Source organism: Adiantum capillus-veneris, chromosome 25, assembly GCF_014529385.1.
Source record: "Adiantum capillus-veneris isolate H3 chromosome 25, ASM1452938v2, whole genome shotgun sequence".
Lineage (NCBI taxonomy): Eukaryota > Viridiplantae > Streptophyta > Polypodiopsida > Polypodiales > Pteridaceae > Adiantum > Adiantum capillus-veneris.
Window position 1 is genome coordinate 98,882,154 of NC_140955.1, and position 27,126 is coordinate 98,909,279.

The 27,126-nt window shown below is 42.4% G+C and overlaps 1 protein-coding gene across 3 annotated transcripts; it reads left to right on the forward strand.

Annotated features, from left to right (window-relative positions):
- The first annotated feature begins 311 nt into the window (after positions 1-311).
- Positions 312-19,756, forward strand: LOC147425359 (putative histidine kinase 6). 3 transcript variants are annotated; one of them, XM_086500716.1, is made up of 10 exons: positions 312-2,128; positions 3,166-3,940; positions 4,091-4,242; positions 4,625-4,741; positions 4,838-4,959; positions 5,110-5,335; positions 16,252-16,360; positions 16,443-16,908; positions 17,550-18,210; positions 18,930-19,756. In XM_086500716.1, the coding sequence occupies exons 1-10, from the start codon at positions 1,769-1,771 to the stop codon at positions 19,140-19,142; spliced, it is 3,201 nt and encodes a 1,066-aa protein (XP_086356842.1). In that variant the 5' UTR covers positions 312-1,768; the 3' UTR covers positions 19,143-19,756. The 3 variants fall into 3 exon arrangements, with proteins under 3 accessions (XP_086356842.1, XP_086356843.1, XP_086356841.1); XM_086500717.1 differs by having other exon boundaries at positions 4,151-4,242; XM_086500715.1 differs by having other exon boundaries at positions 313-2,128; positions 3,166-4,242.
- The last annotated feature ends 7,370 nt before the right edge of the window (positions 19,757-27,126 follow it).

Consider the following 27,126-nt stretch of genomic DNA (forward strand, 5'->3'; position numbering starts at 1 on the left):
CTCTCTCACTCACACACAAAACACACACATCACAACCCATTTTACCTCACTTTAGACACATGTAGAATCCTCAAACTTAGGGTTCAATTGCACGTCCTTGTCTTTCCTGACCTTGGCTGGCCCCGTTCAATTGTCACTTCAGGGAAGGCTTCTTTTAACTCTCAAAAAGCCCCTTTCTTTACTGAGGGGAAGGGGTTCCAACTTCCTCCCCTAGTGCACCAAAAGGAGTGTGTGGGTTTCCCTGCCAAGTCCCCTCCCCTCCCTCTCTTACCAACACAGAAAGTGGTTACCCCCCCCCCCCCTCCCCCCCTTCAGGTGTTGCTTTTTGTATGCATTTCCCCCCAACTTTAAAATGCATGATGATGATGATCACAAGCAAGGCTTGACATCCTTCCTTCATTCGGGCGGCTGTCCTAATTTCAGAAGTAATGCAGCTATGGAGAGCATAGAGCTTTGATAGAGGCACCCATGAAAAGAGCCACATACACATACACACAGAAGGGGCACCTTCTAAATTGTTTGCGAGCTACGTAAACTGGAGGACCCGCCGCCTCCTGCCCAGGAAACTGCCTGCGCCTCTTTATAGTCGAAAGAAAGAAGCAGGCCATCTTTGCTCTGCTGGAAAGAAGCTTTCACAGACCACAAGAATCACAAATAAAGAGAACCCACTTCCTCTCTTGCGCAAAGCAGAGTTGGGTCTCTCTTCAAAGGGAGAAAGAGCTCTTCCGCATTTTTCTTTCCTCGCTAGCCTGAGCTTTTTTCTGCAGAGAGGCGCACATTTCCAGCTAGCTGGAGCTTTCTGTCAGTGTTCCACAACACACGCTCTCTCTCTCTCTCTCTCTCTCTCTCTCTCTCTCTCTCTCTCCGCGTTCTTCTCTGCTCTCGAAATTCGCAAAATTTTGTGGGCACGTCTAATTATTTATTTTCGTGAGGAAGCCTCGAAAGAATTAAATCAGCTTACGCGAAAGTGATCGCGCAGGGCTCGGAAACAGTGAAGGTGGGCTTCCTTGGAAACGTGAACTTTTTCTCTTTTGGAAATTGTGCCTGCAAGTGAACAAAGTTTTCCGCTGCAAGCACACAAAGAGGCAGAATATGGTGGGTGCTGGCCTGAGAAATCATTTGTTGCAGGAGTTTTTCTTGCATTGTAGCAGCAAGCTTGAGCAAGCCAGCTTTGAGGCATTATTCCCCCTCTATATCTATATATTGTAAAAGGTCAGTATTTCGCTTTGCTGGAAGGCTTCCACCACGGAAGCAGAAGGTCATGTCCAAGTAATCTTATGCAGAAAACAAGAAGTGGGTATTGCATTTAAGCTCCTCGAGACGCTTCTTCCAAGCACGAGCGCGCATCAGTGTGGTTGAGTGGTTTTATTGCAAATTATGCAGGGCTTCTTCCACCCAGACAGCACAAGCTTATAAACGCCATGTAATCCTCTCTCTGCAGAAAACAAAAACTGAGGGCTGCTGATTAGTTCAGCAGACATGCAGGCCACGGACCCTCTTAGGAAAATGCTACATTTCTTCAACAATTGTCAGCTGGAAAGTGCTAAGTGGAAGTGCCCCACTACTAGGCTCTCTGGAAATTTTCACGAGTATGGGGAAGGGAACACGTAACTCTTGGCTTTAACGTACCCTCCATTGCAATTTTTTGTATGATTACAGTGTAGTCTTCAGAGAAGGTGCATAGCTTACAAGGTAGTACAAAAGTCTACACACAAGTAAATAGCCAGTGAAACTTCTTTCTCATGGTTTCTCAAAGAAGGTCTACACCATGAAAGATCTGAAATGGGGATCACCAAGGTGGTTTCTAGTGAACTTCTTGATTGCATGTATATATGTGGGAACAGGGCAATTATCTGATACTTTAGCTATTCTAAGCTCGCAAGCCTCTCCTATTTGGGCACCCTCCGGCATCATGGTGGCTGCGGTGCTTATCTTCGATTGCAAGGTCTTTCCCGGTATCCTATCTGGTACAATTGCAATCAATGTTTGGTATTTTCAGAAACAGAAGCTTCGATCCTACTTGCCTGCTTCCATTGCCTTTGGGATCTTCTCAATGATCGAGTCTCTTTCATGTGCATGGCTCTTGAAACACCCCCTATGCTACAAAGATGGATGCTTCAGATGGCAGGTAACGCCACTGAAGAACTTCTCTTTGCTTGCAAAAAGCATTGTTTCCTCTACTTAAAGTAAGTGGTTTAAATTTGTTCAATTTTCTAAGCTAGAGGAAGACTCGTTTCTATTGTGGAGAATTGATAGACAAGCTTGTGACGCACTTAGAATTTCCTGATCATTAGTAGTTCTCTCTCTATAAGATGGTGAACATGCTGAACTTCTTCAGCATTGTCACTGGTAGTGATTATCCTCTGAGTTGAAGGCAAGGCATTACTCTCTACATTACCTTTTTGTTTAGGAATTTGAGAATGAAAACAAGCTGTTTTTTGCTTTAACATGGACATAAAAATGCTGAGCTTGTGCATAGAATGGCAAAATACACTGATCTTGTCCAATGGAATTTGGTTTCAGCTAAAAATTTCAGTTATTGTAAAGGGAATTGGAAACAAGGCCATTCTGTGTACTCTGATTATATCTACTAGCATTACACTGGAAACATATCATTTTGCTCATCATCTAGTAGCACATAATCTCAAAACATGTCATGAGCTTCTGCTTGCTCTTTTGTTGGAAAGGAGACACACACACACACACACACACACACACACACACACACTCAAGATTCCCATTCTGTTGGAGATTTGGTGTTGGATTGAATAATCCACGTCATCACCGGAGATGCCAATCGATGCATCCCACGCCTACTTATGTGACTGCATCCCAACCAATCAACACCGCATTCAACCTACCTCTTGGCGTCTGCACGTCTCTCTCTCTCTCTCTCCTGTGCCTGCGCCATCTCCACCTGTGCACAATGTGAGGAGCACACATATGTACGCTCTCCCAGAGGGGGGCTGCACTCCCATCACTTTTACATTTGACACAGGCTTTCTATGCACATATTTTTTCATTGCCCCCCTAATTGTGCATTTGTACAGGTTGAAGCCCCCTTTTATAAAACTTGGCTATGCATGGTTGATGTTGAATGCATCTATGTTTAGAGGATCCGATAATAATGATCAAACTCTTAACTCAATGGGTTTTTGAATACAGGATGCCAGAGATGGCACTCTTACTGTTGATACATTACATGATGCCTTGTGGCTTTTCATGGTGGCACCCATCACAACGCTCATCGCCGGGACGGGAAATGCTCTTGTTCTCTCAATGTCAAAGATTTCTAAATGGGGTCATTTTATGCAGATCTGGCCAACATGGGTGCTTGGGGATCTTTCAGCTATTCTTTGCTACACACCGTGTATTCTGCATCTTTGGAATCTTTTCCACGAAGACTTCAAAACTTTCTGTTGGGGTAGAAGCAAGCCTATGAAAGCTTGCTTACGATCTCAAAGAAATGCCACTTTGGGCACTAGGAAAACACGAACGGATCGTGGTTCTGATAATGGATTATGCATTGTGGATTTGTCAAAAGAGGGCTTGTTTTCAGTTGATGAAAGCAGAACCAATAGCCAAGGAAAATCTTTGCCGACCGCGTGGACGGGGGACAACAAATTGTATAAGCTTCATTCAGGCATACAAACAGATTTTGTAGACATAGAAATTGCATTTCCAGAAAATTACACTTTGACTAAAAAGGCTCCACGTGATGATCACATTTCCTTGCATGGTATCTCACTTAACAAGTTCTTGAGCAACTGCTGCAGCAAGTGCAAATGTGAAAGGCGCATAGCAGACACTCAGAGGCACATACAAGGAGTCCAAACACATGTTTACTGCAGTGAGAGCCAAAATTATGAGGCAGAGGGTCCAATGAAGTCGAACATACAGATGGTGGACACAAATAACAACATTCAAAGCGCTACAGTAGGTGAAGCCCCAGACTTTTCCATCCGAAAGTTTCTCATTAGGCTTTCGGAATGTGTGGCTCTGTTTCTTCTCCTGATTGGACTGTCTATGTTTATTTTCTTCAATCTTGGATCCCCAAACAATGAGTTTGTGCAGCACTTGTCTTACCTAGTGTTTCCCGTGGTCATCTGGGCTTCATTTCGGTTCAACCGTGTGGGTCTACCTCTGTCAGTGGTCGTCGTAGCTGTCATTGCAAGTGGGGGGACGGCAAAGCACCACGGACCTCTCTATCATGATGACAACAGTGACAATTCCTTACTTCAGGTCAACTTTTTGAACCTTAGGTGCTTCATATGTTCCTTCTCTTAGAAGTGCTAGAGCAGCACTTAAGAGTGTTTTGGTGTAATGAAGTTTAATTAAAATGTAGTTTGAGGTGTTCTGTACATTCTTATGAGTTTTTTAAAGACGACCAAGGGGCATCTATTCGGTGTAATGAAGTAGAATTTTGTGAGGTCCCTGTGTTTCTTTCTGAGAGGCATTACATGTCATCAAGGTCATACCTCTAAATATTTCCCTGGGGATGTAAATTGGATAAAGTTTCAGACTTGGAAAAGTTTACAGCCACTAAGAAGTGTAATGCTCTTCAACAGATAAGCACAGCTGGAACTCTGCCATAAGTTATCAAATTTTTTGTTGCCTTTTGCAGGTGCAAATGTTTGTAAGTGTGCTGGCAATGGTGGCAATAACATTGGCTGCAATAGTGCATGACCGTAAACAGATGGAAGGAGAGTTGAATGAAATGAATTTCACTTTGGAGTCCCAGGTACCCACAGAGTGCTTTTATCTTATCGCTTAATCATTTTGGTGGGCCGATTTTAGGTCACTAAAAATTTCTCCTATTGTCTACTTCATTACAAAGGTGCGAGAACGCACTAAGGAGCTGCAGAAGGCAAATCTTGAGCTTCAGGCTTCACAAGCAGCAGCGGAAGAAGCTAGCCGAGCAAAGTCTGAATTTCTTGCCAACATGAGCCATGAGATCAGGTAATGTAGTAAATATGACAGGGTTTTGCCAGTAGGAAGCTTTCAGAAGATGCTTGTGATACTATCTATAAAAAAACAATCAATTGTTTAGATGCAACTTTGTTGATTTAAATGCAATTAAGAGCTGGCTCTTTTGCACTTGACGTACAGGACCCCGATTCATGGCATAATCGGAATGACATCTTTGGCATTGGATACTGATCTCACAGATGAGCAAAGGGAACATCTGGAAACAGTTTCTCAATCAGCTGACTGTCTTCTGCATATTGTGAATGCTATACTTGATCTTGCTAAGATAGAAGCTGGACGACTCGAGCTGGAGCATCTTCCCTTTAATCTCTCAAGCACCATTGAGTCCACCATCAAGATGCTTCAAGTATGTATCTGCACATTTTTCAATCCTACATAGTGAAGAAATCTCTATAGTTATTCTATTGATTTGTAAAACCATCTTTGATAAAAGGATGGAAGCTTGTTTCTTCAGCATTCAAGTGAAGGAGGCAATACCACTTGAATGGTGTAGCACAATGGAATTTTGGCTGGCGTGATACATAACCTTATGTAGTTGTGAACTGCACATGCAATAGTGTCAGTTTGTGCACAACCATCAATCTATTTGGCCTCCATACAGTTTTGGAGTTGCTGCATCTTCCAAATTGCAGCAATAATTGTAGACTGCATTCATATTTATTTGCATAGGTGGGTCCGCCCTTGTGTGCAATTGAAAGGCACAATGCGAACCAACATTGTAACCCAGAACATAAGAGGGAGCTTTGCTATTCTTGCACCCCAGTTTATTCGGCCGATAGTGCTCGATGTTATTGATAATCTGCACAATGTATTGATGCGCTTCAGGATCCCACCTGCACACATGCCATGCCACAAGCCACAGTTACACACTGGACAAGTTTAAGGAAGGGGCATGGGGCTCACGTCCCAGCCAAGGAGCCACTGGAAGCTTACCCTCAAGCCCAGAAGCCAACAACCATTACCACAAGGGCTTCCCATATCACCAACCCATGCGAAAAGGGGTGTGTAGGTAGAGATGCTAGAGTGCATTCTTATCCATTCTGCGGGAGCGCGTGCAAGTGTGCATGTGCGGTGCGGTGCGGTGATGAAGAAGACACATAGGAACACAAAGATATAGGGTGGGAGGACTCCAAGAGAGCAACCCCCTATACACTCTTAAGTATATCAATGTACAGAAGTGGGCGGGTGCCCATAGCCTGGGTGGCTGGGCAAGGCACAAAGGCCTTTGCCCCAACATTCTCCCACTAAAAGGCCAATGTGCCTCTAAGCAAGAGAACCTAGTGTAATGACTATGTACAAGAAAAATAGGTGAGAGTCTCTGCCCATTGGCTCGCTTAGTCGATCTACATGTAGTCGTATCGGCTCTAGGGATAGGCGAGCGTGCGTATCCACGCTAGAGCCTGCATGTAAATCCCGCAAATATCTCATAATGGTCTGCGTATCTCCACTCTGCATCATGCTAGTGTCTGTGTGTCTGTCACTGTAGGACTGACAATGCCAACTCCAATTGCTCCACTGCAACTGCTATCTCGGGTCTCAACCTCAAAAGGTCATACATGAGTGTCCCGAACATTGGCGGAATCCGTGCAACCTCGGCTAACCTGTCCCTGCCAACCGCCTTTGCACTATGTGAAATCTCTGTACCATCAGGACTAGAGACAAATGGATGTTACCAATCAGGGGTGTTCAACACTGCGACTATCCTTGCATCCAGTGTATCATGCTCTACCTGTCTTGGCATAACCATGGTAGCATCTAGCATAAGCATATCAAAGAACTCCATGTTGTCAATGTCTGTCTGTCTCCAAGGAGTAGACCCGCTCTACCTCTGTCCGCACAAACTCTGACAACACATGTTGTGTCTCACCAGAGCATTGCCTCTCTCATTGTGTATTTGCAGACATGTCCTACACAGCACTGAGCTTATCCGCAAAAGACATATCGCGGATCCCGTTGAGTAAATGTTTGCAAAGTCACTGAGACTGCACCATCTCGTATCCGATCCACGTGCATAGGGTAAACCATGCCATTCCTGGCACCTCTCGTAAGGATTAGTGAACCCAAATGCATCGTAAAGGATCGCTCTCATAGCGAAGTATGGCATCCACAATCTCTAAGGTGACCAACTGAGATCAAACTCACTGTCATGTCCGGCACATGATGCACACGTCTAAGCACATATGATGCACCACTTGGTAATGACAGTCTCACCTCTCTTGCACCAACTATGTCATGCACTAAGCCATCATTCAAGCGTACACTGCCAAGCATCCTGCTAGAATAGCTACAAAACAAGTCACGGTGTGGCGTAGCATCCGCATCTAGCAACGATTGCGAAGGAAGTGCACAATCCATAGCATGAGAGCATCATTGGGAGAAAAAGATGAAGCACAATCCATAGCATGAGAGCATCATTGGGAGAAAAAGATGAAGCAAATGTGACATCCCCGTCACTCGTGTACTCAGACACTGCATCTGCTCTTCCAACATCAAATCAAATGAGCTTACAGAAGTAGTCTGTGTTGTCACAAGACGGGCACCACGTGCCAATAGAAAAGAACGGACTGAACAAACTTTTAGCACTTCAATAACAACTGAATTGAAAGAGAGACGACATGCAACACGGAGTGGCGGAATTCCACCCCAGAGAGTAATGGCCCCAAACCTTGGTGCCCCTTTCGGTGTTTCTTTATGTTGCATCAACACAGTACAAGTCGGTACTCCAGACTCTGCACCTTCTCTAGGAAGCATGCCAGAGAATGAGCCCTAACCTCATATTTAAAGGCCCTTGGCCTAAAAAGAATTTACAGCAAAAAGCCTTCAAACTCAAAAGCATCTGGTCCAAAAGAAAAGCCAAAAAGCTGTTAGCGCAATTTACGAAAATCCGTACAGTCTTGCCATGTCAGCATCGCCAGTGTGAAAAGCAGAAATCCGTACAGTTCTGCCACGTCATCAATCAGTGTGATTTTTGAAAATTTGCCACGTCATCAGCTTGCTACGCATTTTGCGGAAATTTGTTGTTGCTTCTGCTTCTACTAGGGTTTAGGCGCCTCGGCCGGTAGCTCCATTCTTCAGTAGGTCCACACGTCAGCAGTTTGTTACATCTCCCCTTATTGAATGAGAGTAATCGTAAGCGATTACAGCATATTTGCAAAACAATTCAAGTTAGCTCAAAAAATTTTTTCGAGGGTCATTCCGAGGGACATTCAGTTTGCTCTTTTTGTTAAGGAGTTAGCTTCTCCTTTCGGCTCTTTTGATCAAGGAGTTAGCTTCTCCTTTCGTCCAGATCGGAACTCTTGATATTCCAACGTAGTAAAGTTAGCCATCACACCCAGACTGTATTGATCTTCCATGTATTGATCTTCCATCCAATTAGGAATATTCAGTGGTTGGCACATCACAATGCAACACAAATGCTCACATATGCATGTTACAAGACACAACAAACAGCGCCGCTGAGCACTCCCCCGAGACAAACAGTCTCCAGTATAAAGCTACTCAACGACTACCTCGTCACTATTACCCTATACATGTGGTAGTGATGTGTGTGAACACACTAGGACTGTCGGGACATTTTTTTCCTCTTTAGGAGGTTTTCCCTCCCGTGCATTGTATATACGTCCATCACTCTAGGGCTATCTATCTTTCCATTGCACACTAAGTAATACACTCTCAGTTGTGTGCCTTGAGCTTCCTTCGTCTTCTCCAAGCTGTGTGCATTTCTCTGCAACCCTAATTCCAACAATTGGTATTAGAGCAGGTTGCGTCCTCTCGGGCTTAGTCGCCAGCAGCTCCTGCACATGCCTGCTCACTTTCTCCGACTTCTGTGAGCTTTGGCGAGCGTTCGCAGCTCAGATTTTTGATTCGGGCTCATTTCGGCCTTTGTTTCCACTACAGGCAGGTCTGCACAAGCAATTTCGTCATTTTGTGCAAAATTTCTGTCAGTGCCGTGTTCTGCATAACAGGTGTCTTACAGTCTTCTATGGTTTGTGCTATATAGCACGTGTTGTTCCCGCTTCGTTTCTCCTCTTTTCGGGCAGTTTTCACATCAGGTGCAGCATTTACCATGGCTGGCAACAACACAGATGTGTTCAAGATGTTTGCTACTGAGGACAGGTTGGATGGGGACAATTACCCTATGTGGGCTTACATGATGCAACATGTTCTTGTGTCAAAGGGCGTCTGGAATATTGTGCAGAGCATTGATGTACGTCTTGGTTCTGAGGATGCAGGCGATGTTGAAGATGTTGCAGGTCTTGCTGCAAGAATTGCTGCTATTAAAGTTGTTTTGCCTATGGTAGAATAATCTCGTTGGGATGTAAAGGATGCGCAGGCTCATGCATTGATTGCGTTGTCTGTGAAGCGCACCAATGTTCCTCACATTCGTTCAGTAAAATCTGCAAAACAAGCATGGGATATTTTGGCTGGTCCTTATGCAAGTCGCAATGAGGCTAAAATTGCTTTGTTGCGTAAAGAGCTAGAGTCGAAGATTATGCATGAGGAAGATGATATGGACACTTTCCTTGCTAGAGTCAAGGATATCAATGAGCAACTTATTTCTGCAGGCCAAGTCATTTTAGACAGTTCCCTTGTGCAGACTGTTCTTGATCCCTTACCAGATTCTTACCAAACTTTTGCTAGTACTTGGAGACTTATGACCCAAGGAAATCCTGAAGTTGTCAAGTTTGATGCATTATGCACATTGTTGTTGCAAGAGTCACTTTCCAGAAAAATCAGAACTAGGCAGCGTGCAGTTGAACAGGCTTTTATTGCTTCTCAAAGAAAAGGGTAGTAACAACAATGCAGCCACTTCTTATGGTTCTATTGCGAGTGGCAAAAATTCTATTCCTAATGCTTCTGCTGGCAACAATTCGTCTAGAAATTCTGGTGATAAGGGCAAAAAGAAGATGCGTTGCCATTATTGTAAAGCTAATGATCACTTGATCAAGCAGTGTCCTAAGTTGAAGGCCAAAGAGGCTAAGAAGAAAGAGGGTGGTTCCACTGCAAATGTTGGTTCCACTACAAATGCAGCCATTGTTGAGTCTTCTATGAAAGGAGACTGCGATGATGATGTTGATGCAGAATGGGCTTTTAGTGCAGAGTGCACTTACAATCCTGTTGTCCATGATGCATGCATGTCAGTTGTTGCAGATTCACATGTGTGGTATTTCGACAGTGGTGCTACAAAGCACATTACCTCACATCGTGAATTGTTCACCTCTCTCTCGAGTCTATCCCTCATGGGAATTCAGTCACTTGTGCCAACAATGCCTCTTATCCGGTTCAGGGAGTTGGAAAGATCGTGCTTACTGCTACAAATGGCAGTTCTTTCACACTTGTTGATGCACTTCATGTACCTGGGATCAAGAAGAATCTTTTGTCTGTATCTGCACTTGCTAGACTTGGACTTGTAGTCATCCACATGTACAGTTTATGATCTCAGTTTTGGTGATGAAATTGTTGCATTTGGGCTTTTGTGTCGTGGGCTGTATAAGCTCACTTTGTATGACAAGTGTGGACAAATTTTTTTGCAAATGCAGTTGCACATTCAAGGGCTATTTCAGATGCAAAACTTTGGCATGTATGTTTTGGTCATCTGAATTTTGCAAGTTTGCTGCGTTTGCAGAAATCTGATATGGTTGCTTCTTTGCCGCCTCTTGAAGCACCTGTCAAACATGTTTGTGAAGGCTGTATTTTGGATAAGATGCAGTGTTCCAAGTTTCCAAAGGATGGTTCAGTTAGGGCCACATGTAGGTTGTAACTTGTGTATAGTGATGTTTATGGGTCCATGCAAACTCCGTCCTTGGGCAATTACCAGTACTTCGTGACTTTCATTGATGATTACTCCAGGCATGCATGGGTATTTCCGCTTAAAGCGAAGTCCGAAGTTTTTATGTGCTTCAAACAATTTCTGGCTATGGCTGAAAATGTATCGAAATGTACTATGGGCACCCTCCGTTCTGATTGAGGGGGGGAGTATATGTCTCATGAATTCAATGCATTTCTGGCTAGTCGTGGGATAAAACACCAATGTACAGTGACGTATACGCCTCAGCAAAATGGTGTTGTTGAGAGGAAAAACAGGTCTCTTACGGAAATGGCAAGATCTATGGTCAAGAGTCAAGCTTTACCACATTCGTTTTGGCTTGAGGCTGTCATGTGTTCCACTTATGTACTCAACAGGTGTCTATGACTCCAAATGAAGCATGGCATGATAGAAAGCCATCTATTGAGCACATGCGTGTTTTTGGTTGTTTGGCTTATGGTTTAGTGCCATAAGTGTAGCGCAGAAAATTGGATGATAAGGATGTCAAATGTATTTTTGTTGGTTATAGTGCTGAAAGCAAAGGTCACAGGTTGTATCATCCGTAAACAAAGCGTATTTTGGTTTCACGGGATGTAGTGTTTATGGAAGATTCTGTTCAGCCCTTGCTGTCATGTACTAGAGACAATAATGTAAGCTTACAGGACATTTATGACACTTTGTTGCCTCTTTTTAGTGGTGGAATCTCGAATGTAAATTCCAACGAGGCAAATGTACAACCTATAGGGGTTTCAGAAAATGTTACAGATCAGCCTATTACTGATGCAGATGTACATGATGTACTTGATTAGGAAAGGGCTGAAAATGAGCAGGCTAGAGGTATGCCAAAATGGCTGGTGCATACATTGCGTGACAGTAAATTGGACGCACCTTTGTCTAGTCGTACTCGTTCAGGCTCTCGCCATGCATCTTATGCATTAGATTGTTATGCTTTGGTTGTGTCTAGCTTACATGATGTTGAGGAACCTGTGTCTTTTGATGAAGCACAAAATTCAAAAAATTGGATGGTTGCCATGCAATCAGAATATGATGCACTTATAGAAAATGACACATGGACTTTATGTGATTTGCCTCCTGGCAAAATGGCCATTGGTACGAAGTGGGTTTACAAGTTAAAACGCAAGCCGGATGGTGAGATCGATCGCCATAAGGCTCGACTTGTTGCAAAGGGTTATGCACAGCAAAAAGGCATAGATTATGAAGAGACTTTTGCTCCCACTTGTTGTATGACTACTGTGCGTTTTCTATGTGCACTGGTAGCTCATTTTGGTTGGGATGTACATCAATCAGACATTGTTACTGCTTTCTTGAATGGTGACATATTTGAGGAAGTTTATGTAGCGCAGCCTCGCGGTTTTGTCATAAAAGGACAAGAGGACAAAGTGTGCAGATGTAAGAAGGCTTTGTATGGGTTGAAGCAATCTCCTCGTGCTTGGTATGAGAAAGCTGACACTCATTTGGTCAAACGAGGCTTTTGTAACAGTCCAACGGAAAGCACATTGTATGTAAAGCGTGAGGGTGATGTACTTCTCATTGTGGTTCTTTATGTAGATGATTTGCTGATCACTGGACCAAATGAGAGACATATTGCTGAATTTAAGGTTGATTTGAATGCTACTTTCAAGATGAAACATTTGGGGTTGTTGCATCATTACTTGGGTATACAGTTTAAGCAGTGTGATGGTGGTATTGCCTTGTGTCAGAAAAGTTACATAGAGACATTGCTATGTAAGTTTGGACTTGAGGATTGCAAACCTATTGCCACTCCCATGGAAACAGGTTTGAAGTTAAGTCTACATGATGGTGGCGATCCTGCTGATGTCACTCTTTACCAAACTGTTGTTGGCTGCCTCATTTGTGTACGCAACACGAGGCCAGATATTCAGTTTGCAGTCTCACAAGTCAGTAGATTTATGCATAGTCTAAGCATTGGTAGATTGTCAAGAGGATTTTCCGCTACCTTAGTGGCACTTTACATCTTGGCTTGTTTTATCCCAAGGGGAAATCATTGCTGCCAGGCTTACATGCTTTTTCGGACTCAGATTGGGCTGGTTGGTTTGACACGCGAGTGTCCACAAGTGGTTTTCGTTTCATGCTTGGCAGTCATGTATATCATGGTTGAGCAAGAAGCAACCTATTATGGCCACTTCTAGTTGTGAGGCTGAGTACAGGGCAGTCTTTAAGCTACGGTTGAGTGTCTAAGGCTGATTTGGGTGTTCGACAGGACATTGCCAACACTATCTACACTGACAGTCAGAGTGCATTGGCAGTTGCGAGGAACCCAGTTTTTCATGCTCGCACAAAGCACATTGAGTTGCATTACCACTATGTCAGGGAGAGGCTCTCAGCAGGAAAGATCAGCTTGGCTTATGTGCCAACACAGGACAACCTTGCAGATCTTTTCACAAAGGCATTGTCTCTTGAGAAGCTTGAAGCTTTCCGCAAAGCTTTGGGCTTTCTCCCCTTTGTGGACTGATCATATCCTCAAGGCATGGCACTTCCCATTACTCATGAGCCAGCTCTTGTTCACCGCATCACTCCAGGGGGAATTTGTTACCATATACATGTGGTAGTGATGTGTGTGAACACACTAGGACCATCGGGGCATTTTTTCCCTCTCTAGGAGGTTTTTTCCCACGTGCATTGTATATACGCCTATCACTCTAGGGCTATCTATCTTTCCATTGCACACTAAGTAATACACTCTCAATTGTGTGCCTTGAGCTTCCTTCGTCTTCTCGAAGCTGTGTGCATTTCTCTACAACCCTAATTGCAACAGTCACTTCCCTCCGTAAATAACCTAAAAAGGTCCGGGCCATGAGCTTAGGAATTGTACAACCAAACGCTCCCTAGACCGCAGTCTGCGTCGCTTGGAGGTTCAAGCATACAACCAAACTCTCCCCAGGCATCAGCTTGCGTCGTTCGGAGGTTTTCTAACATACAGTGGAACGCTCCCCAGGCATCAACCTGCGTCGTTCGGAGGTTCAAACAATATCAAAACAATATTTCTCACTTCTCCACCCGGGAGTAACATTAACAATCAATGAAATCAGTATTAAAACCAGAAACAATTCAAATTGGCACCAAGACAAGCTCAAAACAGATACCATCCATTTTAAACAAAATCCAAACAGGATCACCAAACAAGTTCTCAAACAGATTTCAAACTTAAAAAGCAATCTCGACATCAGTCGAGCTCGAAAAGTCGACTGACTTTCCATCCTAAAACCTGCACCAAAAAATAAGGGTTAGGTTCATTTCATAGGGTCGTAGCCGAGCACAGCATGGTCCATCAGCTCTTGGACAGACAATATTTCTGTGGCGGCGATGGTAATCCCAAGATAGCAATTGCACTGGACCTCCAAGGTCATCTGCTCGTGAAGTGACATCTACTAGGAGATGTCGAGAAATTTCAAGTTATAATCTGCTAGGGTTTCCATGGCAAGCATTTCAGGATACCCCACTCTGCCAGAAGTTGCACTCCGAAGGAAGATGTAAAAACCATATAACTTCGGGCAAATTTTTTTTCTTGAAAGCTTGCCAAGTCCGTGGAAGTGTGCGGCTTGGTAGCTATAGACATTTGCATGGTACTGTCTATGAGAAAAACAACAGCTCAAAATAAATCTTGGATCCTTCTCTTGCAAGTGATCTTAATGGCTTATGCCCTTTAAGACATGAGCGGTGAAGACGGGAGCGCGCCCGATGCGCGATGAAGTAAGGGTGGGAGTGGCTTACAATGTGGTGGATCTGATACAAAATCAGAGTAACAAGATGACAAAATAAAATACTATGGAATCCTAAACTACTAGGTGTGAACTAAGCAACTAGCTGGGATAGCTAGATCACAAGAGATCCACCATCGGTCGCTGGCGGATCTCGTCAATCTCCTCCATGGTCAGTAGTTTGATCGGGCGTCGTGCACGTTGAGCCAAAGTGATCCGAATCCTCTGATGCAGCCTTCGTCGATGCTGTGTAGTCCTCCACAGTCGTGGGCATCTGGATCTCCCCAGCTCGGTCGCTCGGTCGATCAATGTGCCTCTGGTGTGAGGCGACGAGCTCTGCTGTGGTAGTAGCTCCTCCCAGTGTCCAGTGGCAGCTCTAAAGAAGTCTGTGATCTGTCTTTGAAACGGGCTAAGCTCTCCTCTCACCAAGCTCTCTCTGTGTTTGCGCAGCTCGAGCAAAAACAAACCCAGGCATCTCTGATCCTCATACCGCATGACTCTAGAGAGTGGTCCAAAGCTCTTTCTGAACAAGCAATGGAAGCGGCCTCGTATCTTGTAGTAGACGGGGCAGTGGCATGTGTAGTGCAACTTTGTCTCAGGCTTGATGTCACACAGGGGGCATGTCTTGGCCTCTGCTGGTACTCCGCTGTATAGAGAGAGAGAGAGAGAGAGAGAGAGAGAGAGAGAGAGAGAGAGAGAGAGAGAGAGAGAGAGAGAGAGAGAGAGAGAGAGAGAAATGAAATGAAATGAAATGATATATTAACGTCTACAAGAGGCCAAAATGACCTATGAGACCAACTGATTACAATGATGAGTCTAGTACCAAGTCTGGGTACAAACAAGAAAACTACAAACAAAGAAATGATAGGAGTGCTACCGACTCCTATGGGTGGCTGGTAGGCTGAGCAATGGTATCATGCCATAAAGGTACAAAGTGGGGATAAGTGTCACCATGATACAATATAGCAGTAGCATGAAGCCTATCCCGATCGACATTCTGGGTGTCGTGCTAGAATCCTGTGGATCCTCTGCCGCAATCTCCGCTGGTGCTGCGTGGCCCCCCTCCTCAGTCGCGGTCGTCTCGATCTCCCTAACTCAATAGCTCGATCAATGAGAATACCGCTGATGTGTGTATGGGTGGGAACCGAGCTCTCTGGTGGTGGTGTCCTCTCTGACTCTGTGGTACTCAGACTGAAGAAATCTGAGATGCGTCTCTGGGACTGTCTCTGTCTTTGCCCATTCAATAGAGCGTCTCTATGTCTCTGAATCTCAAGTAGGAATAATCCGAGACATCTTTGATCCTGATATGAGAGAGAGAGAGAGAGAGAGAGAGAGAGAGAGAGAGAGAGAGAGAGAGAGAGAGAGAGAGATGTTATAAATGAAATGTTATATTAACGTCTTCAAAAGGCCAAAGTGACCTATGAGAGAGAGAGAGAGAGAGAGAGAGAGAGAGAGAGAGAGAGAGAGAGAGAGCCCCTACCTGTTTCTCAGTGGTTTCTCCTCCACTCCTCACACCGACCACCATGAGATTGTTCTAGTCGAGTAGTCACTATAGTGGCTCTCCTCCTTTCATTCAGCTTGTACACCCCACGTGATAGGCTATTTTGGCATCCACTGGGATTATTTTGTACTCAATAATATACAGCCCTGACTTTTTCCAAAGAGAGAGAGAGAGAGAGAGAGAGAGAGAGAGAGAGAGCCCCTACCTGTTTCCAGGTCAGAGCAGCACAAAAGAACCTCCGGCTTTCATGTGATGTAGCCAGTGATGTGCCAAAGTGTTTGATTGGAGATGCTGGGCGATTGCAACAATGTATTCTGAACCTAGGTGAGAAAAGGTATCAAGAATTGTGGAGTAAGGCATTTCCTAAAGAGGAGGTTTTGATCATCTGTTTCTTTTTATTGTGTAGTTGGAAATGCGATCAAGTTCACCCACGAGGGATCCATTTTTGTGTCTGCAAAACTTTGTACAAGGGAAGGTGCTCATGAGAAAAGGCCTAAAAAAAGCTCCTCAGGAGGTAGGATTGGGTCTTCAAAGTGCACAATTAACCATACAGCTTCATTAGGCTGTGAGCATGATTTCTCGAGCGACAGCTCCTGTTTGGTCACCGAAAGAGGCAGAAGCATCAGGGGCTCTTCGTTTGAACTTGATAAAGTGTTGTCGGGATTTCGACTGTCAATATCAAATGACTTTTGCAGAAATGAGTCAGAGTTTCAAGGAAAGGAAACAGTTCAGCTTCTTTTCTCAGTTTCTGATACAGGAATTGGCATAAGCAAAGAAAATCAGAAGGAGATATTCAAAGCTTTTTCTCAGGCAGATAGCTCTACAACAAGACTTTATGGAGGAACCGGGTTGGGGCTCAGTATTGTTGAGAGGTATGAGCAGATATGATGGTTATATTGTGTTTGTTAAGTCTCTCCTAAAGAATTAAAACCGACAGGCATCTACCATCATCCTTTCTCATGGAGTACGCAACTGCAGCTAGCACATTGATGGATTACTGCTCCCTTTAGTTGGTCTGTCCCACATGCTTCTAGAAATGCAATGACCAAGGAATTTTTTTTCTTTCGTGTAGGAATGATTAGTAAAGTCTCTCAAAGCTTGTCTGCAAGTCGCATTGAATCACATGAATGTACTTAACTTTAAATCTGAATGCCTTATACTTCGTTAACTATTCCCCACTTCATCAACATAGGTTCCTTTACCTTGCAGCATCTGTGTGATGCCTTGTGTTTTGCTGAGTATTTTCCTCCTCATTCACATAGGTTTCTTAACCCTGTAGTGTCAATATGTCATGCCTTCTGGCTTAAGTGGCATTTGTTGTGCAATTTGCTGCTCAAAGCAATGTATGGCCTTAGAAGTACTGCATATACTTTTCAGCATTTCTATGGATTTCAATAATTGCAGCATCTTGCTTAGTTGTGTGTCGACTAAACACCTTCAGAGTCCTTGCAATTCTTTGTTTTTTCCTTTTAGACTAAGAATCTGATGCGAAACCTGTTTTTTTTTGCTTTAGGTTGGTTGGAATGATGGGAGGTCGAATCTGGCTGGAGAGTGAGTTGGGGAAAGGGAGCACCTTTCACTTTATTGCTTGCTTTGAAAGGGGGGATCCTGCAACTTGCGACAGCGATGCTTCTGAAATTCCAAGGGGGTCGGGAGATAATCTCACCAAACAAAGGGCTGATGAGGTTTCACCGAGTCAGCTAATGTCTAATTCTATGTTGCCGATCCGAAATATAGATACTGACAAGTTTTCTGGCAAGGTAGTTAAACAAGAAACCCAATTTGATGCTCTTGCAAGCAGCTCATCAGTGGATGAAGGGAGACGACTAGCATTGAATGAATCACTTGAAAGGAATATTGACAAACCAAGATGGAAGGATGGCACACCCTCTCTTTACATCCCTCAGATAATGAAGAGCGAACAATGCCGAGTGCCACAATCAACCCCAAATACTGAGCTTTCTGAAACCAATGACCCTGCTGATGACCCCTTTTTGCTCTTTAGAGGTATGAAAATCCTTCTGGCAGAAGATAATCTTGTCAATCAGAAGGTGGTCTGCCAACAGCTTAAGAAGTTTGGAACTGATGTGGAGGTGGTGAGTGATGGCCAGCAATGCCTCAATGCTCTTGAGGAGGATCGCCAAAAGTATGATCTTATTCTTATGGATGTTCAGGTATAAGGCCAAATTCTTTGCTACCTCATGGTTTGTTAATTTTGTTACTCAATATGTCTTCAATAAATTGTGTCTCAAGGGTTGTATGTGTCTCAAACATGGAAAAAAAAGCATGCGATTATTTTTAAACCTTCACATAATGTGAGATCTTGATTGGGCACTCCACTCTAGCACTTAGTTGTGCATTTGGCTTTTGATATTGTATATTTTTTTCTCAATTTTGTATTGACAGTTGAAGCTTGTTCTCTTGCAATTCTTATTTTAAAGGGGTATGTATGTATAGCCCCACTAAAGAGCTTTTGAATGGGTATGTATGGATAGCCCCACTAAAGAGCTTTTGAATGGGTATGTATGGATAGCCCCACTAAAGAGCTTTTGAATGGGTATGTATGGATAGCCCACAAAAGAGCTTTTGAATGGGTATGTATGTATAGCCCCACTAATTGAAGCTTTTTCTTTTGCGATTCTGAATTTTCATGGGTATGTATGTATAGCCTCACTAAAGAGCTTTTGAATGGGTATGCATGTATAGCCCCACAAAAGAGCTTTTGAACCGGTATGTCTGTATAGCCCCACTAATTGAAGCTTGTTTGTTCTCTTGCAATTTTGATTTTTCATGGGTATGTATATTGCATAGCCCCACTAAAGAGCGTTTGAACCTGTTAGTCTTGCCAACAATCGTTTGAGCAATCTTCTAATGTGGAGCAATTTCCCATCAGATGCCGGTGTTAGATGGCCTGCAAGCCACGAAAATTATTCGGAGTGATGAAGATAAATTTGGGCTTTCTCACAAACCAATCATCGGCCTCACTGCCCATGCCATACAAGGTTACAAAGATAAATGTCTAGAGGCGGGTATGGACGCATATGCATGCAAGCCTTTTCAAGCAAAGCAGCTCCTTGAAGTCATACAAACAGTAATGCAGCATTGAGTGGGAGCAAGAAAAAGCAACTTGGTGAGGTGAAGCAAGAAAAATTGAAGCAAATTGGGCAGATTGGCATCAAGATGACCTTTTGTGGGCAATTCAGTAAAATGCTAGGCCGAGGTGACCTTTTGTGGGCAATTTAGCACAATGCTAAGCAAAGGTGGGCTTAGAAAAGCCAGAAGGCGGGGCCATGTTCACATCAAACAAAGCTCCAAGATGATTGCTGAACTTGTCGAGAGGGTGCTGCAATTTGATCGAGAACACATATGCAGGTAAATACCGGCATAAATTACTGAATTTAAAGATGCATATGGTATGGGATTTCAGTCTGCAGGTCAAGATGCTGCTGTTGGCAATAGTATCATGTCTTTGAAGAGAATTCTCTTCTCTGTTGTAACAAATAATTTGTATAGTAAGAGAACTCCCTCGGCTCTAAATCATCAATCAAGGTGATGCTTGAGGCCAGCAGGTTTTCCCCAAAATATGCAGGCTCAGCCTAGGGTCTCCTAAAAGAGACCTCACTCAAGCCTTTTGTTGTGCATCAGGAAGTAGTTTTGGCCATTCAAGTGTGTTTATAATGCACACAATGTGCAAGTAAAGCATTCTTTATCTTCTGCTTCTTCAATTGTTAGAAAATGATGTTACTTTAGCTTTTAGCTAATCGTCATAGGAACCGCTATCTTAGCATAGTCCTTGATGAATCTCTGATAGTAGCCTCCCATTACTAAGAAAATCGGAGGCTCTTTCAGATTATTAGGATGAGGCCATCGTAATATTATATCTACCTTAACTGGATCCATTTGAAGGCCATCATAAAAGCAAAGTCCTCAAAGGGACTGCCCTTTTGCCGAAACGCACTTACACTCTTGGTCTAGAGCGTTTGAACTAAATCAAACACACCCCACACCCCAAAATGTCGTAGGAACAATCCCAAGGGACTTCAAAGGTCTGTTCGAGGAGTCTTGAACTCAAAGCTTTCTATTCAAGAGGAAACTAGGATAACGAATCTACCACTAGGATGATAGAAAGGTTAGTCCAGTTTTCTCTTCTTATTCACACATTTTAAACTTGTAAAGTTGATGCTATCGGGTCTGCTTACATGTCATGCATTGTGGAGATCATCATTTGCATGCTGAAGAAAAGAGTATGCAAACTAGTGGTCTGCATTCACAGAGGTGCCCAAGATGTGTGCATGTGAACACCGTGCTTTAGAGATATTGTGTGGCTGCTCTTTGTCATCCTTGTAATTGCACCTCTACCAAGTCCTTCAGTCCTTGGGCTCCAGCAACAAATGCTTCACCTTGCAAGAGTAGGTTGGGCTTAGGCCCGTGACCTACTGGCTTGTCAAAGGAAATTAAGTTATTTGGATTTAAAATGGCCTGCCTTTTATATTAAGGAAGAAAAAATTTGATGATTGGCCAAAATAACTACAAATATAGCATGTTGTCTATCTTGATTAAAGTGTGGTTATGCTTGATCTGCTAGCTTCTCACTTTTATCAGCTAAAAATGCACTGTTTCGAGACTCATCAATAAGAAAGTGGACGTAGGCCTATAGGTAATTGGACAAAGAACTCAAGCTATTATGCCTAGAGGTTTTGAACTTTTTGTGGCATTGCCTCCACAATTGATGAAGTGAAAGGTTACCATGATGCCTTCTGCCCCTATAAGAAAAGCCTATAGTAGGTCGTTCTCTATAGCAAAGCTTCCTTTCCTAGGTTTGTTTGCACTCTTGTCTTGATAAATCCATTCCCTATATCAAAGCTTCCTTTACATTTGGAATCAGGTTTCTTTGCACTCTAATCGTGACAAAACCATTCAATTAAATATTCTCTATGGAGATTGTGACTTGAATTTTCATCATGTCCATAGCACAAAGTGGAAGACATCTGGAGACATTTATTGGAGCTATATTTCTAAACAAGAGTACCAAGCAAACAACTTTCAAATTTCTCACTGTTTTTTTTTTGGGGGGCCACAAGTGCGCTTTGAATGAATTGGAGAGACATAATGATATGTCAATTGAGTCCAAGGACTCTAATTTGTTAACTACTTAGACTTGTTTGAAAGAATTCAACAAACTTATTTATCAATCTCTCCATAAATTCAATATTTTTCATAAACTATTTCTCGCAAGGACTCCTTTCAAGATTTTCAATGATGGCACAAAAGAGGACAAAGAGATCACTAGAAAGGAGAGAGATAAAATATCAAGGAGAAATACATTATGCTAACATATTCGTGTGAATTCCATGCAATCCACATACTATCTCAAATTCTAGGTCAAGGTATTCTCATTTAACAAGTTTCACCGACTAGTGTAGTACATCGTGATCCCTTTCGTTTTTTTAAAAGCATAGTTCAAACAAAATCTGCAATGATGGAAATGCCAAGTCCTACATGATAATTTGTATCCCATTGAAGGTACCAATTTACAATGTAAATCCTTGCAACAACCAAGTTACAATTTAATTCCTTGCAACAACTAACACAAACTAAAGACATGCCTTGGAACAATTAAAATTAAGACAATTAGCCCCAATTGGATGAGATCTTAGAAGATTCACATAAATTGGCGCTACTGGGTTGTTACACACACGTTATTGTGCTGTGGCGTGTGCACAATGTGACATAAAAACATTCTCCTCACTTTTTATATATTTTGATGAATGGGAATAAAAGCTACAACGTACATATAGTGGGATATGAGCAAAATTGGCTATCGCATGTTGTTGTAACATACATACCTATTTGGGGGAGGTGTGGCAGTTTAGAACATGCTTAATTTCTTTTAAAATTTGTTTCATGGTACCACCCTAGCTTGCCTAATGTGGGCAAAAACTGGCAAAAAAAGGAACTAGAGTGCATGCCACATGAGTTTTCATGAAACCCCACGTTTAAAATGCAACATGTAAAAGTAACAATGATAACTTGATTGTAGGTTTGTAAATGTAACAGGCGAACTAGAGTGCATGTCACATGAGTTTTCATGAAACTTCACGTTAAAAATGCAACTTATTATCTATGACAAGCAATTTCTAGACTACCATTGAGCTAGCCATTTGCAACTAACACTTTTCAACTCTGTCCAACAAGGTTGGGCCCAACTGAATGCCAAATCAATACCAACCCTCATCATGTCATGACACAATGTAAGAGAGTGGGGAGCAAAAAAGAATCCAAAAAAAGAGTGAATTTAGAGTATTCAAATCATTAACTTCAGCAATATGTACAAGCAACTTTACAAATGTTAATGTGCTCGTCCCTTCATATTCTCGACCCGAAAAATTCAAGTGTATAAGTGGTGTTGATAGGGATTCTACTCATTTCAAAAATTATACTAGCCAAATGTTAAACTTGGGTATAATCAAGTAGATATTAACATTCTTGCCATATTTAAAGATTGAAAATATACCACAATTATGCTTTAGAAGGACACCTTGTGCTCACCTGGTGTTCATGTTGCTAGGGCTCTTTCCCTTGGACACTCAAGTGCATCCTCCTCCTTGGATGGGTCACGTGAGGAGGAGGTTCCTATCTGCTTGCTACGAGTTCTCTCCGTCGTTCCCAGCATGTGGTGCATCAATTAGGTGGCCATGGTGATGCCTATGCGTGGCTCTTGCCAGATGGTACGTAGCCCTTGCCTGACCATGTAACATGGCTAATATTTGGAAGGGATAAGCACCTCCCCCTGTGGGCCCTCTGGTGTGTCAAACCCCCCCCCCCCCCCCCCCCCCCCCCCCCCCCCCCCCACAATTATGCTTTATATTTATAGCTATTTCAGATTGAGAAGAGGATGGTGAGAATAGGGCCTCAAAACTCATCAATCTTGATTGAAAGTCCTTTGAATGTTGTAGTATCCACTCAAATAGAATTTTGTAGGACTACGATCACCACAAAAGACATCCATGTATACAATGATGAACAGTTGGCTCTACTTAACAAACATTGCACCAAACTAGGAGAATTACATGGATACTACCAGAAGAAGTTTTGGACAAATTCTCACAATAATTCCTACATTGTGACTTACCTCAACATCATGAGCTTCTGTGAGGGAGGCACGGCATACCTAGCTAGGTAGGATTGGGGGTGCTCGGTGGGGGGGAGGGAGGTCCCCTGCCCCCAATCATACCTAGCTAAGTATGCAGTGCCTTTTGAGCAAAAGCTCATGATGTTAAGCATTGTATGAAAAACACTAAAAAAGATTCCGTTTTCCTACGTGAAAAAATTTCTAAATCTTCTTGTGTATACTAAGAAAGGGGGTTCAAATAGTTTTCTTTTTAGGTCCTCCAACCGTTAAAGCGAATAATGCCCAAGACATGGTTGATGAGTTTTGTATGGGTTGTATGATGTGTATTGATGAAGTTTCCTCAAGCTCACTTGACACACTTTATATTACAAAATATAACACTCACTAAGAAATAGCATGCTACTTAGCCCCTGTAGTGCTTGGTAGTGATTTTGAAGGCCCTCAAGTCCTATTATCAAGAACCTTAACCAGTGTGACTGAAAGTCCTTTGATTAGCAACCCAAGCACCTTGGAAATATACTATCATATGTAAACAATCTAGATATGCTGACTTTCTTTATGTACAATCCTGAGGAGGAAGTGGAATTGTGTGTTACTAGAAAAGGGTTTGTGAAACCTTTGTGTACATGTATTCAAACTCTAAAGCTTGTATTTTCAATTGATAGCTCTAGATCAGGGCTATGTTATAAGATGAGAATAGTGATATTATTCTTTAGGCATGACCAAGTTTCATTTTGTATATGAGAGTGAATCCAAAGACAAACATAAATTTCAATGGAGTCAGATTTTCGTCAACCGGGCATTGGGTGGCCATTTATAAGGAATACAATGGGGGCCATGTATGGAAAATGAAAATCATTTCAAGAATCATAGTAGAAGCAGTAAATGGCATAGCTGTGAATTACTGTGAGCAATGGTCACAAGAAGTTTTGGAAAAATTCTCACAAAAATTCCCACATTGTGACATACCTCAACATCATGAGCTTTTGTGAGGGAGGCGCAACATACCTAGCTAGGTATGCGGTGCCTTTCGAGTAGAAGCTCATGATGTTATACATTGTACGAGAAACACTGAGAAAGACTTCGTTTCCCAACATGAGAAAATTTCTAAATCTTCTTGTGGGTGTAGCTCTAAATATCTTGGGCAAGTGAGTACGTGTATTTTCAAGGCATAGTCAATTTAAGCACGGAGGTTCCGGTTTTCTCTCTGTTTGTAGGCTGAGCTCCTATGCCTTGGGTGTGGGGAAGGTGGAGTAGGTGAGTGTGCTTCTGTCTCCCTAACACTAGGTTGGTAATGGGACACTTTTATGTCCTGTGAAGTGACCATTTTCCTTGAATTATGTCAAGAGTTTCAAAATGGATTTTGAGGTGCTATCTATCTAGAAAGTTGTCTCTTGAGCTGAAAAAAACTTGACATTTTTTTGGAATATCAATTCCATCTTTAACATTGTCCTTGCACAACATTTCACAACCTAAACTGTGTGAAAAAACGGGTCCTGTTTTTGGCTTTTTTCAACTTTTTGCAACTATCCCACTCTAGAATTCATGTTTGTGAGGTCTATGATGCTAGAGAACTATCTTTAGTAGTCCTCAACATGTCCTGATGCTTCTAGGGAGAAATAAATATTAAAGTTCTAAGTTATGACCAAATTACAAAAATTGTCAAATCCTGTTTTTTAGCCAATTTTAGCTCTTCTATGATTTTTTTGGTGGATTTCATGATATCCAAATTCATTTTTGATTTTCTATGTCGCATATTGTAACATAAAGCTAACATTCCTTGAGTTTTGGGGCACCTAATACCATATTTTGCATTGTACACAACGATGGTTGATTGTTTCAATTATGGAAGAAAACGAAACATTCTAGTATATCAAGTATAGCTTTTTCAATATAGTTAGTTTCTTGTGACAACTACATGCATTTTGTAGGTAGTAACCATATCTAGTCATAAGGATCAAATTTGGCTAGATATTGAATAGTTTCCATGGGATTCTACAACTCATAATGTTCAACCAAGTTTTTTCATGTTTGCTGTATTTAACACTTCATCTTTGTCCCCAAGATTCCCCTTGGTAAGAGATGTATTATTCTTTTGACATGCTCCATGGCTCCTTGTGAACATAAAGGACAATAGGGAACTAAGAAAACATGCATATATTATTTGTATTGAGCGTGGCTATAGAAACTTTGATGATAGGTTTGCAGAATGGTAAAAATTCAACTTTTTTGTACCTATTTATTTTGGCAAAACAAAGAATAGTGAGTGAGAAGCAATCATATGTTCTGATCATCAACCCATTGAAGTTAACTAGGGAATTTGTCTCAAGTCCTACAAAAATCCCTAATCTTATTTTTATGCAACAAAACGTAAGAAATGACTATTTTGTTGAAAATTCACTGGTCCATCAACTTTGGAGGCTTGGTGTGACCAAAAGATGAGAAATTTTACAAGTTTCTTAATTTTTCCATGTTTAGTAGGCCTTGAACTATAACCTCATGAAAGGATTCTACAAAATGAGTGGATCTACTATGGTTTTGGAGGTTTTTTTCAAAACCCTAAAAGGACACTTTTATGTCCTGTTAGGTTACCAACCTAGTGCTAAGATTGGGGTGCCTTGAGTCGTGGTGATTGCAATCCATCTCTAGTTAGTTACTGAGCGAGGGACTCTATTGTGGGTGCACAAGTTTTTCTTGCAACGCGATCAGTGTTGCATTCCAGACCTACTCTCACAACCAGCTGCTTGGGTGCTCATCCATCCCAGCTTGGATCGCGATCCCCGTTTTTGCTGTGAGGTGGAGATCACGATAAGAACTCACGAACATGCAAAAACATTTTTGTAATCCACAAACCAAGAGTATGTGCCCTCGATTCTAAAAATTTCCTTCATTAAGGAGAATCTAAGTGAGATCCTCTCTACCAGCGATGAAATAACACGTAAAAGGAGTGGTCTGTCGCGAGATAACTGACAAGGGCCGGCGAAGCAGGAGGCCTCACGAGCACTGTAGCGTGAAGAACACAAACACGGGATTGTGCAGCAAGAGGGAGATGATTATTTTTGTATATCATAACTTAAGCAATATCGACAAGCTGGAGCTGCGGTTTGTTAGCTACGCGAGCATGGTTGAGAATCGTCCTTACTCCTAGATGAGATCGATCCCTAATTTGAGTCAATCTTTTGGCGTTTTACATAGTAAGCCCCTCATTAAGGGGAGCAATGATCTCATTCCTGCGAATCTGTGTAGGAATGAATAAAATTACGAAGCCACCACACAATACACAGATTCAAGACTAATTGGTTCTCCCCTTGTGCATACAATGGAGTTTGCAATGGCCGGAAGCAATATGTGATGGTAGTAAACCCACAAATGATAGCTTCCTACATATCTTTAGATATAAACCCCTTACAATGATGGATTCCTATAACATGATGCAGTACAATTGGCCATCCTTGTATCATGGATCTCAACAAGTACTAAATCACAAAACCTTGCTTTAAGTATTACATCAATTGCTACCTAGACACCCTTTTAGTAGCAAGCTTTAAAGGTTTTCCATCTTAGAGCATGCCACACTATTCCATCAACTGCTATCATGTTATGTCTAAATATATTCCATTGGGCACAATCGCAACACACCCAACTATACAATTAACAAACTTCCACCAATTGTGAAGTAATGGACACCGCACAGTGAAAGATGCAAGGGATCATATGTGTGTGTGTGTGTGTGTGTGTGAGAGAGAGAGAGAGAGAGAGAGAGAGAGAGAGAGAGAGAGAGAGAGAGAGAGAGAGAGAGAGAGAGAGAGAGAGAGAGAGAGAGAGAGAGAGAGAGAGAGAGAGAATGTAAATCAACACAAATATTACAACCAAAAACTTTCAAAAACATTTCCTATTGATATCTCTTAGAAAATTTTGGATGGCGCACACTATTTGGTAGGGCAAGAAATCCAAAACC